This window comes from Eretmochelys imbricata, chromosome 8, assembly GCF_965152235.1.
Source record: "Eretmochelys imbricata isolate rEreImb1 chromosome 8, rEreImb1.hap1, whole genome shotgun sequence".
Lineage (NCBI taxonomy): Eukaryota > Metazoa > Chordata > Testudines > Cheloniidae > Eretmochelys > Eretmochelys imbricata.
This window is the reverse complement of record NC_135579.1, coordinates 78,982,097-78,999,463: the sequence shown is the minus strand read 5'-3', so window position 1 is coordinate 78,999,463 and position 17,367 is coordinate 78,982,097. Positions and strand designations below refer to the sequence as shown.

At 41.5% G+C, this 17,367-nt stretch overlaps 1 protein-coding gene across 1 annotated transcript in view; it reads right to left on the bottom strand.

The window, feature by feature from the left end:
• DDAH1 (dimethylarginine dimethylaminohydrolase 1) overlaps positions 1–15,527 on the bottom strand; it is a 94,355-nt gene extending 78,828 nt beyond the window's left edge. Inside the window, exon 1 of the mRNA XM_077824381.1 lies at positions 15,138–15,527. Within this exon, the coding sequence (XP_077680507.1) occupies positions 15,138–15,455 (318 nt within the window). The 5' untranslated portion in view covers positions 15,456–15,527. The remainder of the gene's footprint in view (positions 1–15,137) is intronic.
• Positions 15,528–17,367: the final 1,840 nt, after the last annotated feature.

Below are 17,367 nucleotides of genomic sequence, written 5' to 3'. Positions count from 1 at the left end.
AAATTACAGTTTGTGCATGTTTATTTTTAATAAAGAAGTCAGTGTTTTGAGCACTCATCTCTGCCTAAGCACTTGGTGCACCATTTGGCTTGCTGAGAGGGAAGGTCTGGAGCTTGTGAATTTGTTCAGAATGTAACTGGAATCTGTGCTATTCCTCCAAATACTGTGATTGTTTAATAGTCTGGAGGTTCTTTCCCCCCCCCACCCCATATTGGCTCTGAAAGGGCAGTGGAGAGTGAGCGTATTTTAAAGTGAGCCAGCCTGTCTGTTGCCAGAGCAGGGGCTTGTACACATTTTTTGAACTAGTTTATATATAAAACATAAAGAAGTTTCATGTAGAACAACAAGAATCACAGGATTAGGATGAGTGAGGGAAGAGGAAGTACTACAGAAGTACTCGGAAACAAATGAGCACAAAATAATTTTATTGCTAGAATCCGAAAAACACTTGCTTCAGAAAGCAACATAGCAGAAGAGACTGATGAAGCAGAGGACAGATTAAGCCCTGGAAGGGTAAAGAGGATGACAGAATAAAACAGATCGGTTTAATGGGATTAAGGACAAGACAGAAGAGGATTTTTATATCACACCAACATACAGGACACAATTCTAGTTACATGCGTGTTTCTAGATGACGTACTAGAATGTGGATTAAAGGCTCTTGAGATGAGTTGTATGCATCTTTCCTCACAACAAAGATTGCACAGTGCCACATGATGAAAGAGGCTTCATCTCAGCAGAAAGCAGAAAAGGACCTAGCATCTGAGCAGCTCACATTCATGTTTTATGAACTACAAAACGTCTAAATTATTTAATGTAAAGGGTTTGGTGGTAAGGCAAATTAATAAAATTTTAAAAACAAAGTACATGAAGACAGGCAGAATTGAAATCTATCAAACCATTTTGAACCACTTCTCTTTTAAGCTTAGCTTCCACAGAAATAAATATAACAAAAAAACATAAAAAAAAATATATCTTTGGAGTAAATTCTAATATCATCTCACTAGAAACCATTAATGTTACATGGACAGGTGCAGTAAGACATACAGAAACTCAACGTCTGCTAGAAAACCAATGAATACACACACCTTTTCATTTTCTGTTGTCCAGGACTTAGAGCCAAACCTTGCTTGCCTTGTTCATGTGAACTGCCCACTGTTGTAAAGTACTGATGAAGGTAACAGACATATTGGATGTGTTAACAACTGAGTTACATCTAAACTAGTTTCTAAAACAGAGAATTAGAAGTAAAAAATGAAGAAATTGAAGTAAATGAGACTACTCATGGAAGTACAGCTCTGTGTAAGCGTGAAAGCTAATCTCACTCACCAACAGACACTGGTCCAATAAAAGATATTACCTCACCCCCTTGTCTCCTTACCCACAGAAAGCAGTTGGCAGACCACAGACTGAGACCTCTTCTCGAAATCCCAAGATTCTGCAAGAACATGCTAGGATTACAGTCAGTGAACTGTACAGTCACTTGTGGAGGCTGAGTGCAAGTTAAGATACAGCATGCAATGGATGCTGCAAATCCAGTCTTTGAAGTACCAAACAACCAAAAACTAAAAATAAAATAAAAAGTCAAGACTCCCTGAACTCTGGTTCTTTCTAAATAAAACTTTAATTGACCATCTAACCAGTGAAAAAAATCCTCTGGAAGATTCAGACTCAATTTAGAAGTGTAGGCCAATCTCTTGGGAAAAAATATGGAACTCCAAATTAAGTGTATGGGTAAGGTCAGCAGAATAAACTTTTTATATTTCTAGGAAAGATTTTAAAATAGATAGAGCCCATTAATCATTTATCCTTGACAGTGAGTCATGATCCTCATAAGAGGCTATTTCTAAGGGCTAACAGTGCAGCGATATTGAATAAAAAAAGTTAGTGACGAAGGCTGACTCTAAGCCTGCACAGTGATATTCAGCTTCTACAGGAGAAAAAAAAATAAGTTTGATTTTTTTTATTCTCAACTCCAGAAACTCAGATATTCTTAAGAATTTCAACATAAAAGCCCAGCAACCAGGCCTAAATCTTATTGGAAGTCACGTGAATGTTCAAATTGCTCCTTTCAAGTCCCCTATTTAGACCCTTTTGAAAAACTACTAGGACATTGCTAAGAGGTCGTGTTTTATACTCCTGTTAATAGAGACCAAATACATCTGTGATATGGATCAGTTTACTGGTCTAAGATTCTTCACTTGAGAATAGCCCTTTGTTAGAAATTGCATGATATAGGCATCTACCTGGTCACAGAACTAACTTTTCTGAAGCCAAAGGAGGATCCACCAGAATCAGGAAAAAGTACCCAAATTTATACCACAGTCCTAAGGTGCATACCAACTAAACTTTCTTATCGAGTTTCACTTTTAGGATTGATTGTTTAAAGACTGACCCATTCTTACCCCAAGCCCAGCGAAACCAATTGTCAGCCTGATGGTACCTTTTTATGCAGGTATATTCTAATTTTGCCTTAAATGTGGTCGTAGAGGGAAAGACATTCGCTCCACCCTTCCAAATTCTGGTTAGTTTAAAACTGTGTTTGAGACAAGCAAATCCCCCAAACAACCCTGAAAATGAAAATTAATAAAAGTTACAAATAAAGAAAGACTGGTGATGTTTTAACGTAGAGCCCGGTACAAAGAGCCAATTTTCTGGAGGAGGAGATTTGGGTCAGCAAGCACACACCAGCAACTGTTGCAGCGATTGACTTTCTTATCAAGTATCATACCTTGTCTTCAACTCCTATTTATCCATGGACAGAACTGCTTTCCCTTCACAAGTGCTGAAGCATGTGCCTCCAAATGACACACACTTTATCAAAGAATTATTCTACCTACTGCTCTGCTGACTACATACTTTCTGTGCTATAGAGTAAGCCTTCCAGGAAGTGTAGAGATGCCACACCTCCTATAAAAACTGACACAGGAAATCAAACTATATCTACTCTTGTCTCTCGTGCAGAGTACAGTGCACTCACAGGCTACAGCTACACAGGTTAGTAATAAGTCAGTTACCTCATTTCTGTACACAAAACCTTTACTCTGAACAGAATCTATCTTGACGCCACTCTGCTCGTCAGTAAGATACTATATGATCCCACACAGGGTAAAGGGGAAATTATAGAGGAGTTAAGCTACAGAATCAAAACTAAAAAGTCAATCCTGTGAATACGGAATAAAAAACACTCAGAGACCAGACTACCCTGTGTGTAACAATAAAAAAAGTCTGTGACCGATAACTAAGCGGAGATGGATCTGATACTAGAAAGGGCAAAGTGTATATGCCAAGCAGAACAGGACACAGAGTAAGACAGTTAAACCAGCAAGGGAAATGTTTACAGAAATTAAACTGGCCAAGGACAAAAGCATGGAAAACAGAAAACAATGCCAACAATGTGGCAACCACGTGTATAGGAAATGCATAACATTCAGTCAAATATGTAGAAACTGTAATAAGCCCAACCATTATGCTAAAATGTGCAGAGAAGGCAGGAAAGATTGGCTAATGAAACTATGCACAAATGGCACTTAAGTGACATCCAAGATAGACATTGGAGCACAAATAAATATAATAACAGGAACTGAAAGAGAGCTGTAAGGAGAACATGCAAGTGGAAGGGCAAGTGCACGCTAATGCTTAAATACAAAAGAAAAAATTATACAAGAATTCATGGTGGTACAGAGGCCAACCACCAACCTTGGGTCTGCCCATATGTAAAGTGCTTGGTCTTGTTAAGAGGATAGAAAGCCAACACAAATCCAGATATGTAAATATCAATAGCATCGTATGAAGATGTATTCACAAAAAGTGGGTGTCTCCCAGTAATGTACAAGATATGGTAAAGAGGAGATGCAGAACCCATGGTACATGCTACATGAAAAGTTCCACAAGCCTTAAGTTGCAAAACGTGACAGCAACTGGTATTTAGAGCAGCGGTTCCCAAACTTGTTCCGCCGCTTGTGCGGGGAAAGCCACTTCCAGCAGCTCCCAATGGCCTGGAGCAGCGAACTGCAGCCACTGGGAGCTGCGATCGGCCGAACCTGTGGACGCAGCAAGTAAACAAACCGGTCCGGCCCGCCAGGGGGCTTTCCCTGCACAAGCGGTGGAACAAGTTTGGGAACCACTGATTTAGAGAATAGAAGAACCTACAGATTGAGTTCACCCCTTAGTATTTGTAGGTAAAAAAGGAGGGGAATAACTTGGCCAAGACAAATGAAGTGAGAGCAGACATACAAGTTGAAAACAATTCACAAGTTGACCCTGTGGGCTTGTCTATATGGCATCAGCAAAGCTCACTAGAACGGTGTGGTTTTAAAAGCGCATTCTAATGTGTTATGCTCTAACTATCCTGTGTAAACTCTGCTAGCATGCTCTAAGTTTGCATTGAAACAGTACTGTTTCAAATAGGACTACATTAACATGAACTGTGTACCTTTTAGAGCATGCCAGCAGGGTCTACACAGAGGAGTTAGAGCACAACACATTAGAATGCGCTTTACCCCATGGCACGCTTTGCCATGTCATGTAGACAAGCCTTGAGACTGAACAGCTTGTTACAGAGAAGGATTTGACTAAAGAGGGTTTGTAATGAACCATATAGTGAAGATTGCTCAAATGCCTTAAGAGACTGCTCGAGATATATTAGGTTGTATTCAGGCAACCTAAAAGAGTTATGTTAGTTATGGTAATTGTAATATCTGGATAGTGTTTTAGTTAAGTCAGAACATGTCTAAAAAGGGGATCTAAAAAAGGGAAAACTAAGCTTCAGCGTAAGTCCTCCAGGAAGTGAAGAGATGGTTAAACTTCCTGTACATTCCAGATGCAGTCTTTGGCTTCCTGGGACAGGCTGCCTGCTGGAGCAGAAACAAAGAAGCCCAGAATGGGGCAGCGAGAGGCTGCAGCTGCACAGAGTAGAAAGTTTATAACCTCATTTCTCTTAGTAGTTTGTGTTCATAATAAAGGGTGTACCTTGAAACCAGTCTGTTCCTCATTCAACATCATCAGTATAGTCTCTCTGCAGAAACTTGGCAAAACCCAAGAAAGAATATTGTCTGGCTAGGGCTGAAGATCCATTCCTTCCAACCTAACTGAATTTTTTTTTTTTAAATAAACAAGACTTTAGGCCAATGAAAAGTTGGGATCCTGAAGAGACTGTGCATTCGTTTTCATTGCAGTACAAGATAGCAAATACATCAGAAACATCAATACACTTAAGACTCATCTGGACAAGTTTCTAAGACAGAAATGGGGGGAAATATTCAAGAGAGATAAGGAGCAGAAGGACCTACTCCTAATTTTTTGTCAATATGTAATGCTTTAAAGTGATGGAGTTTACCCAACTGTCATTTTAAGCCTCAACCCATTATAAGGCAGCAAAAAGTGGGCAGGTGTCAAGACAGGATGCTAAAGCTCACAGATAACACCAAGGGCCTTGGTACAAGGAGGTAAAGCAAAAGGACAAGTGGGCATCTACAAGATTCATAGGACTAGTGCTCTAAACCACTGAGACAATCTGAATTAAACTAATTGTTAGAAATTTTCTCTCTTTTGCCCCTCTCAGTTTCATCGCCATCCTTTGGGGAAATGGCAGGATGATCGTTGCCAGCTGTGCTAATAGATTCTGCTAAAGTGATCAGTCAGCAAATGGGGGTTCTGTTGGCACCAACATGACACTGTTTAAAAAAAATAAATCACTTATCCTAATTAACTTTAGGGAGCTACCGTAGCCAACATTTCTCTTAGCTATGCTTAGGAAAACCACCACTGTCCATCCTTCTTTTGGAGTTGTGCCGTTTTGTTACTTGGTAGCCGTTCTCTAGTTTTTTCACTCTTTTTCCCAGCCACCCAACAGTCTAGCAGAATTACGAAGGTCCACGAGAGCTAAGGATGCCAGTGGTATTGCTGACCACTATACAGTTTACCTCAGACTTCTACAGTAGCACGCATTCATGTGTGCATTTATTTTTCTCCTTGTATGCCTTTGGTTGTGGCACAACCTTCCACCTCCTCAGAGGCATCATCTGATTGATTGCACAGCGTAACTCTTGATCAGAAAGGAGACACTTGCATTTGGGACTGATCTACCCTGACAAAGGGTAAAGCCTCATGGTTTATACTTCTAAGCTCTAAAACCTGTAGCACTATAGGCTCCAGTGCTGGTATAGTTAATTCCACCTTTCATTCTTCTGAATTAGATAAACTGGGTTCTGTGCAATTTTGGGAGAGAGACTTTTTCAAAACAAGATCTTCTTAAAAAGATCATGTGTCTTGTCTGCTGTTCATGAGCACTGAAGAATCCAGAGCATTTTCTGTAGTAACAGAAGCTGGACGTAATGGGCTTGGCAAAAATTCACCTCCCTGCCCCTTGGTCACATTATGTGATGTGATGCACAAGGCACTGCTTGCCATCTGCATACCTAAGTTGGCTGCTCTTCAATGGTGCTCCATATCCAGCCTATGAAGCACTTTGAGGTGAAAGACATTGAATAAGTGTGAAGTATCATTCTGGTTGACATGTTTGAACTGCTTTATGTGACTTCCCACTAAGCAACTAGCCTTCCCGCTGGACTTTCATCCCATTTGTTAGGAGACTGCAGTTCTGTTATTGAATACAGGAAGGTTAAAACTGTGTCCATGTTTTTTTAAAGAAAGTTTCCATTTATTTCTTGATCTCATGTAAGAATAGAACAACTCCAATAAGCTGAGCATGTCTAGGATTTAAATTAATGAAAGGGACAAGCAAGGGACCAATTGGTTCCCCTCCTCCTCCAGCTGACCAATGGGTGGATAAAGCCTCTGGAGGAGGAGGGGGCTCTCCGTGAGGTACCATAGTCCTTGCTCTCCTCTCGGCTTCTACTGGGGCTGTCCCAATCACTGCCAGTCCCATCGAGTTTCTCACCTGTTGTTGTGGGGTTGGTGGCAATACACTCTCCCGTACCACCTCTGGATACTGGACGGCAGCCCTGCCTTTCATTCCCCTCTGGACTGCTGAGACAGGGGTTACAGTTTCCCTCCTGCTTGCAAGACAATTCAGCCTTTAAACCACCAAGCGAGGAAGCACAAGGGACTTTCCATTATTGAAGAGGTCTCCTGCATCACTATCCTCTGCAGCAACCCTTCTTTCTTTCCAGGCAGCAGAGGCAAGAGGAGGACTACTGGCTACGGGTACTGTTGCTAAGCACTTGGATTTCCATCTGCCAGGGTTAAAGGATGGCGGTAGTGCTGCTTTGCACTATCCCAGTCACACAACAACAATTTAGGCAGTGAGAGAGAGACATGGATCAAACTTCTTCAGAACAACAGACCCCAAGGTGTTTAGAAAGCGACCTGAAGAGCTTGCCCTAGAGGGCTAACTGAGTCAAAACACACGGGTATAAAGAAAGGTTTTTGAACTGCTAATAATTCAGTGACCACAGCATTATTTCAATCATCGTGACTTGAACGCTGCATGTATCAGTGTTTGCATGTGGCCTCAAAGAAAGACAAATCAGCTTATCGGCATCAGGAAATTAACTACGGTTTGCTTTTAGAAATTTTTACTTATTGAATAATTCTATCATTCTCCAAGACATACAGATCTGATAACAAAAATTCTGAGGCTGACAATAAACTTAACTCCTTGACATCAAAAGTTCTTATTTTTCCATCAAGCTATTAAACCTGTGATTTTCTTGATTATTTTTCTAGTTTGCTAAAATTAATTCTGGAATTTATCCATTTTATTGACAAACTGACTTAGCCTCTATTCTCCCTGGTTTGCAAAAGCTTTGACCAAAAATGGTATATTCCCCAAAATGGTACATTCTCAGAAACTGGCTTCTGTCTAGAACATTGAGCCATCAACTGAAGTATCTAAAAGGTGCTTGGTGGTCTCAATGGTTTTAATATAACAAACAACTATATCTGCAAAGACTGAGAGGTCATTCTGTACTGGATTTTATTCTATGGATTTGACTGGTACATACAGTGCTATTGTAATTTACTTCAGTTGAATGCATATAACTACAGCAGTCCTTATGAATTAACACATTTGGTTCCCCATTCTCTCCTCACACCAGTGTGATTTCATTGAATTCAGTGAATTTACTCCTGGTTTGGACTGGTGAATGGAAAATTAAAACAGCATTTAAAAATGAAATGGAAGTGGGCAGTAATCATACTAGTTAACTTCCAAGCTTAATACTGCCAGCACTACCCCACTCTGGGACGTGTTAATCAAAGGAAGTCAGAATTGCAAGACTGAGGGAAATAAATAAATAAATGTGAAACTAACATGACAGGTGACTGACTCCACCATGTGTTCACTCTGCTCTTTCATTGCCCTCATCCCACCTTCCTCTGGGAGAAAGTCTGCCCTGTCTTTCATTTTAAGCAGCTCCACTGAACTTAAAAGTTGCAGTAATCGCAATATCCATCTTTTTGCCATACTCCCTGGCACTTTCTTTTTGCTGTCATTATATTTAAATCCATTTTTAAAAACCTCTAAAAATACAGTATTATCTTGAAATTTTTCTCTTTTACATACCCACCCACCCCACAAAGACCCTCACCTTTTTCCTGATAGCCAAACCTTGCCCTGACCTTCACCCCAATGAGTTGCCTTTTGGTCACTGAAAACAGACTCCATCCCAACATGCAATGCTAACAGAAAGTATTGCTCCATTCATTGCTAAGGAAAGCTCAAGGGACCGTATGTGTGTATAGAGTTTGAGTTAGAGGCAACACTCAAGTCATAACTCAAGTTAACTTCGCAGTGAAGATAAGCCCTAAATGACTTAGGCATTCTTGAAAATGTTATCCCATATCTTATTTATGAGACTGATCAGTAAACAAAGTTCCCAAATAAATATGCCTATCCTCTAATCGGTCTTTTTATGGAGGCAAGAAAAACAACTTTTCTGTTAAAGTAGAGGTTGGGATATGGAGGGCTAGTTTTCCTATTATGGAGAGTCTAATAAAAGTGAATGGATTATACTGCAATTTTACTTTAAATATTGTTTTAAACAACATGTTGAACATGGGTATGGCACTGCTCTGTAATAATTTATTACTATTATATGTTGACCTATTTATAGGGATGTTTATTATATGAATATGTTGGTTTATTTTAATAGCAGGCTGCAAGGAAAAACAAGCAGGAAGGGATGCAGGATAATTCAAGATAAGCCACCCTTTGGCCTTCTGCAAACACTTAAGGGTGATGTTACAGAGTACGGGGCAGAGGCACTGACTTTGAGGAGTGTGGCTCAACCTCCTGTTAAGCCTACCAGACTGGCTTTGTCCAGGAAGGCCAAAGCATGGGAGCTGACAAGAACAAAGCATCTCTGGTTGCATTAAAAGCTCCCCTCTCTCTTGGGGAGGTAATGTTGAGGAGCTGTTTGGAAAAAACAGACTGACAGGCATCTGCTGGGGTGTCTGAAGAAGCTAGTCCTGCCCAGGCCACCATTACAGAATGGAAGGTCTTCAGGTAAGCTAGACATGCATGCAGATTTATTGTTGTTTTAAAACCCTTTTTCTCTAAATGCTTTCTTCCTACCAGTAAAATAAACAACACTTTGCTTTTAAGAAGTCTGTTGGTCAATACAACCACTACTGGTCTCACACTGCCAAAGAGCCACAGGTACCAAACCTAATTGGATTTGACGAGCAAGCCCAGAGACTATACACATGGTACTGTATGCCAGGGCATAGTCTAACAATGGGAGAATTGCTAAATTCCACCCAAGGAAAGGTAGAGGCAACCTGACCCCTGAAGGAATGCACTCAGAGAGATCAGGAAGAGGACAGAGGTGCAGCTAGCCCTGTGATGCTGACATTGGGAAGTACCAGGTAAAGATTGAAATAAATAAGAAATGGTGCCCATAAACAGAGAAACGGTGGTCTCACCTCACTCCTCAACACAGATTTCATAGAAGAGTGTTGCTGTGAGTTCTCATCCCCAGTATGAAGTACGGTCTTAAGTAATTAAGAACTACACCAGTAAGACAAACAACATATACTTCATGATGCAATACCCTGGATTTTTTTATGTTTATTTATTTTTCAAATACACAAAATTAAGGAATTCACAGTGGATGTTCCAGCCATTAGAGCCAATAAGTGTAGAATATGGGGTTTTCCTTCTCTTGCTTTTTATTTATAAGCACCTATGGACCATTCACTTGATGAACTTAAGTAAATCTGTACCTGCTGAATTGTTGCAAAGTAGATCTTAACATATTCATGATTTATTTGAGAACTGGTTTCTTAGGAATTAACTGTGTCAACCTGCATTAGAATAATCAAAACTGATTTTAGACACAGTAGACATCATTAAATAATTTTTTCAGTATAAATATACCTGAGCTTCACCCCTTTCTGCATCTCTCCTACATACAATTCTCCATTAGAGAAAAATGTCTCTGTAAGTAGGGTTGTGATATGAATGGGATTGGGTATGGATTTCCTTTCTATTTATCATTTCATAGTTTAATTTAGAGCTTTCAAAAATCCGTTTGAACAAGTATGTATTGCACATATACAAATACCGATGAGTTTGATTCTACCTTTCCAAATATAGTGAAATTTAATGGTGCTCTGTTTGAGCATGGTTTCAACAAGAAAACTGTACATAAATACAGCTGGATTTTATATTACTACAAAGCAGACAATTTATCTAACTGAAGGATAATTTGTTAGCATATGCAGCCCCTCCAGAATAGTTCTTTTTAATTTTTGAGCATGCTTGTCCCATTTGGGGTTATGCATTCTTGTGGTTTTTGGTTAATGAGAAAGTTAAATATTTTATCACCTGGCTGGCATTTGTAATAGCCAACATATAATTAATTTCACCCTGTTAGTTCACTGCTTGCATTATCAGGAGCAGAAAAAAGGTATCAAGGGCCCAGATCTGCCCAGATTTTGCTCCAACTCCCCACATAAACATTTCCTCCCAATACAGACCACCCTGTCTTCTTTCCCAGATCCCCTCCACATGAGCCTCTCTTTCACTGCCTCCTCAGCCTCGGGCTGTCCAGCTCATCCACCCGCCTTCAAAGTCCCAGCTCAATTAGTGTTCGGAAACAAATTTCTTTAAAAACCACCTCCTCTCTTCTCATTTTATAGTTGAGTCCATGCTCTTTACCTGCTCCTTAGTCCTTGCTCTATGGACCACATAAAGTGAAGAAAAAAATCCATAAATACCCCCATTTAGTTATACTGCTACATCCTATCCCTGTCAGATCCCTCTGCATCAGCACAAGATGGGACCCAAGGGTGAGCCAGACACTCATTCCTTGCCCCAGATCTGCCTACAGCCTTCTCTTGAGCTGAGTGAGCCCCACCTCCTGCCAGTGCCATCAGTAGCAATCAGTTGTGTAGCAGGAGCCTTCTACCTCCTGCCTGTCTCCCACAGGCTGCTGACGCATTTTGCATTGATCCCCTTGTTGAATCTTTATATTACAAGCTTCTGGACTCCTTCTGAGCACAGACCTGGATCCAGACTTAATCGTTCCATTTATTACAACTCATAACATAGTGTTGGTAATTCTATAGCTGAGGGAGAGATGACTCCTCTATTCTAAGGTTAGCATGGTCCCTTACATTCACACAGAGCAGTGGTTTTCAACTCAGGGTATGTGTAGCTCTGGGGGTACGCAGATGGCTTCTGGGGGTACATCAACTCATCTAGACATTTGCCTACTCTTACAACAGGCTACATAAAAAGCACTAGTGAAGTCAGTACAAATTAAAATTTCATACAATGACTTGTTGATACTGCTCTATATACAAATGTAAGTACAATATTTATACTTCAATTGATTTATTTTACAATGATATGGTAAAAGTGAGGAAGTAAGCACTTTGTCAGTAATAGTGTGCTGCGACACTTCTGGTTTTTTATGTCTAATTTTGTAAGCAAGTACTTTTTAAGTGAGGTGAAACTTGTGGGTACGTAAGACAAATCAGACTCCTGAAATGGGTACAGTAGTCTGAAAAGGTTGAGACCCACTGACATCGAGCTCCACTGAAGTTGCCAGGACTCTACACGGGCATAATCAATCATGCCAGCAGGTAATGGTATACATTCAGTGAAAAAACTCCCTTGAAGTCTGGTTGAGAAACAGCTGCATTTGAAAGTAACATACTGCACCCACATACTACTTTAATGTCATTACCTTTTCAAGCACATATCTGGCTGCACTCTTCCAAATACATGCCCGTGCATGTTCTTGAATGAGAGATTTGTGCAATTTCTCAGACAGTTGCACTATTTGACAAGACACATTGAAAACAACCTTTTAATTCATTTTTTTAAAAGAGAAAACTAAATGTAAAGAATCTAGGTAAATGGCACATTTACTTATTTCCTGAAGGCCCAAAAGTATGCTAGCAGCTTCAAAGAAACAAGTAAAAACCCAGCCCTACCCCACAGCTCATCTGTGAATATGGACTGTGAAAAGAGCAGTGAGGGTAAACAAACAGAGAAAAAGGGAGGGGAACTGGAATGAGGAAGATAAGTATAGAATAAAGATTATGTGAATACACAGTAATTCCCAACTTCGCGCTTCTGTAACTTGGGGGATGGGGGTACATTTTATTCCCTACCTCCGTCTGACTTACTAGAGGCAAGATGACAGAAATGTGTTTAAGATGTATTTGAATGCAGAGAGGGAGGTGGTTTGATGAACAGGTTTGAAGAGTCAAACAAAGACTGGAATTTCAGAGCAAAGGTCCCTATAGCAGTAACTCAGCCACTTGCACCTACTTGTTAAATGCCAGAGTCTGCATTCCTTGTGCCCAAGATTTTCCACTGATTTCTACCACACGAAAATCATAGGTGCACCATGAATGCACAACTGGGTTTAAGGCATTCATGTTAAAATTATATGTATTGACACAAATAACTCATATGCACACAAAGGGCTGGGGAAAGGTGCATCTTTGTTCTGAATGTCCTGACATGTGAGAGATTAAGATACACGTAATGCTTTACCAAAAGAATTTTATTCTGAATATATCAGAACTATTACTAATTTGCACCAATAACTGAAGACCCATTATGAATTACTGAACTCTGCAGGTTAATAAATACTACAAATTAAAACTGAAAAGACAAACAATGAGTCTAAGTTTACATTGTAGTAGTGTCAGTTACTGATAACTATTCAAAACACACTAGTAAATATAATGCAGAAATAATAAAAACTCTTAACGTGAACCTCCCTACATTCTATGACGTTTTTACTGAGGAACGGCAAGAGCAAGCAACAAAAACGTTGTGCAGATTTATACAGTGTGCTGTTTAAAACACTTCTACTAAGACAAAGTATTAATTATTTGTAACAGTGAATTATTCTTCCATGACAGATCTTTGTTATTGTATTATCTAACTGCCTGATTTCTCTTAACTGCTAATCTGCTTCAGACTTTTCCCAGCTCATCCTCTGCTGGCTGCTTTTATTTCATTTTCTGGTTGGCTGATCTTTCCCTGCTTGTCTGAACTGAATGCAAAGGTGCTTCCTGACATGAGCCACTTCTGCCCTGGGCATAGGGTACATTAGTAGCCTGAAATTGGGAGGAGTGTTAGTAGATATCTTCTTATCTAAAAAGGGGAGAAATACTATTTAATTAATACATTGTTGAAGGACTCCAAGTGAAGATGTGACTTAGAACGGTCGGAAACACATATGAAGATGTCGGGGGGTGCTATTGCAGCTTAATGAAGAAGAAAACACCGAAGCCTACTTAAATTATTGAATCCCAAGCGTCCAAGACACCTAGAATCCCTAGAGGCACACTATTTTAAAAAGTGTTGCACAGTAAGTTCAAATACTCTCTGACTGTGGCAATGGCTTTTTAGTCAATTTATATTTAAAGGTATTTGAGAAACTAAACTGACCACACATTTTAAAAGTGTACTTAACGCTAGTCTACACAGGCACTGATCACCACAAAGTCTACACCCAGGAAAGATATTAAATATCTGCACTCAAAACTGCAACATAGTGCTTATACAACCTGCTGAGTTAATATAATGAACACTTTAATATACTATATTGATATATTAATCTGTTATAGGGACATATGTCACACTAAATTATGTAGGTGTGCATTTTTGTTTGTTCATATGTGAAAAACACACAAATCCACACACACCATCTTTCAGTGTTTTAAAGGAGTAATGCACATTCAATAGAAATGTCAGTGAAACGGAATAAATTCAATGTTGTTTCGATCCAGCTTCTCTAACATAAGAGTGAATTTAGATTTTTCTACATCTACACATGTATTAGATTCACACTGAGCCTTGTGCAGTGTTGCACATATACCAGGCTTAACTGGTTTTAACACTGTTGTACCATCTCCCTGGATTGTGTTTAAACTTACAAAGAACTGCTGTGATTTACTATAAAGGGCTTCAGTGTGTCTTAAAACACACCAGAGTGATATATTTCGTGCAACAAAATGACTGACATCCAGACATGTTTGTTAAGCACAACTACTGTAGTTGCAAAAGAAAAAGGATGAGAACCGTTTTTCAGACTAATCAATTTGAAATCACCATTACAGCATTGCCAGGACAAGAACATACATCTGGATTCATTTTCTTTCTGATACAAATTGTAGGTGATTCACTGCACGACTGAGAATTAGGTCAGACGTGTTCTTCCCAAGCTGTGGCTATTGTGCTAAGAATGGGAAAGCTTCTCCCGTAAGGGCTCAGGTTGGAGTTCATTGTGGGAAAGGGAGACTGCAAGTGCACTGAGCATCTTCTGACTCTCCTTTCCCATCATGCCACCAACCTGCCACGCCTTACAGCTCCGCACTCTGTATACACTGCTGCCTTCCCGGAACAGCTGTTCCTTGCAAACATTTCCCACGGAGATCTTCGGTTTAATTCCGTGCATTTGCATTTTCACCGGCTCGGTCTCCATGAAGTTAAAATAAAACGTCACAGAGCAAGTCCGGCCAGTAAATGACCCAGCCTGGGTTTCTGCGGGCAATGGGCTCTAGCCCCGCCCGGGAAGTTACAGAGATCTTAGCAGAGACCCGCGTGGGGACTTGGGGGAAGGGAGCAGCAGGTAGGCCACACGGTCTGGATCCCCCCCCGTGCTCAGCGAGCCTCCCTCCCCCGCTCCCCCTGCAGCTGGTACCTCCTTCCTCCTGCTGGGGGCCCCCGGCCGGGTGATCAGGGCGGTCTCCTCGCACACCACGGCCACGTCCTCCACGAAGACACAGTCGGGCAGGCTCTCGTCGGCCGGCAGCTCCAGCACCTGCAGCCCCAGCTTGTTCTTGAGCACCGCGACGTAGAGCTGGTGCTCCCGCTCGGCCCGGGCGAAGTCCACCTCCGGGCCCTTCTCTATCCGCAGCGCGTGCTGGCTCAGCGACTCGGGCAGAGCCCGCACCACGACGTGGCTGCACCGCCCCAGGCTCGAGCCGCCGCTGCCGCCGCCGCTGCTCAGCCCGGCCATGCTGGGAGGCGAGTAGCAGGCACCGCCGCGCGCTCACTGCACAGCAACCGGGCCCCGCGCCCGCCTCTGTCCCCGTGGGGTAGGGCTCACGCCGCTCTGCCTGAGTAGGCAGCCCACCATTGGTGCGGTTCCAAGGGAGTTCCCATTGGCTGGCTGCTTGGATCGAAGCACCTGATTGGTCCGTTTTGGCAGAACCCTTTACCTGTTTTCTGGGCTGCAAGGTTGGCTGGGGGAGGAGCCCTAGGACCTGTTCCTGGAAGGGTGGGGGGAACTGGAGGAGAGCGCTCCGCGGGCCGCCCTTGCAAGTGCTCAGCGCTGCACCGCTTGGAGCTCGCTGGCTGCAGACTGTGTGGCGGGAGGAGGATGGGCCAGGTGCCGAGCCCCTCATTCACTGGGACTTCGCTGTATTTGGATTCTTCTGAAAGCACGTAGGCCACCTTCTGGACCTGTGGGCTAGTGCCTACCGGATGGCTCCCCTGCAAGTGAGGGTGGCAGGGAGAGGAGGGGGTGGAGGTTCTTTATGCCCTTCCTCCCTTCCCATCGTGCACCTGTGTAAGGACCAGGTGTATGTACTGCATCCTCAATGTGCAGGGATGGGAGAGGGCTCTTCAGCTCTAAACCTCTTTTTGGTAGTGAGGTGGCTACTCAACAGAATTTGGTTCCAGATGCAAATCCAAACTTTCCCTGGAGCTGAGGAGGGAGGATATTTAGGGCCATCTCGAATTTTGTGTTGCTAATAACTTTAGTCTCTAAGGTGCCACAAGTACTCCTTTTCTTTTTGCGAATACAGACTAACACGGCTGTTACTCTGAAACCTTTCCAAGAGCAGTTTCTTAGGCCAGGCCTACACTATAAACTTACATCTGTATAACTAGCTTGCTCAGGGGTGTGAAAAATCCACACCATCGAGTGACAGAGTTATACCAACCTAAGCCTGATGTAGACAGCTCTGTGTCAACAGGAGGGCTTCTCCTCTCAACATAGCTACTGCCTCTTTTAGAGGTGGATTAACTATGCCGACAGGAGAAGCTCTCCGGTTGGCATAGTAGCACCTGCACTAAAGCACTATAGTGGCACAGCTGCAGTTTTTAAAGTATAGTCCTGCCCATCCCAGCACTGTATTTTGTTAAAGGAAGTTGTGTTTGAAAACAAAATGAGGACAGGTGAAGTGTGGTACCTTCAACTTGTATAATACATTCATTCAAAATAGTTGTACAAAAGTGACAAAGCATCTCTCTCTCTCACACTCTCTCTCACACACACACACATTTAGTTCTTGACACTTTTTCCTCTCTCAAAACTTCCATGAAATGGCCTGCCCTGTTTTATGTAAAAACATGAAAAAACCCAGTTTTGCATGTACTCAAGGAAAATTTACTTTCAACTGACAGAAGTTTCACACTTTTCAGAAATGTGATACTCTTGCCCATATGTGGTCCTGTTTCAGAGAAATATCCGGTAAACATTCAGTTTTTGAGTTAGGTTTTGTTGTATGGTTGGTTTTTTTAAACGCAAAACAAGGCTATTTTTGAAATTTTTAAACTCAAAGCAAAACTTGAGGTTTTCACATTGGTTTAGCATTTTAATACACTGGTATTAGAAACAATGGTATATTCATTTGAAAATCATATAATATACATGTATAATGTCATTGTCTACCAATTATTTACCAGAATGGGGCCAGACTCTGTACCATGAAACCAATGGGAGTTTTGCCATTGATTTCAGTGGGAGCAGGGACATAATAAGGCTTAAGGCCAATGGGGCAATGGAGCTAATTCCAGGATCAGATGCCAAGTAATCTTAGTACATTGAGATAAACAGCAAATGTGAAATCCTGGCTCCATGGAAATCTGTGGCAAAACTTTGAATTGACTTCAGTTTTATTTCCAATAAATTCAGGAGTACTTAC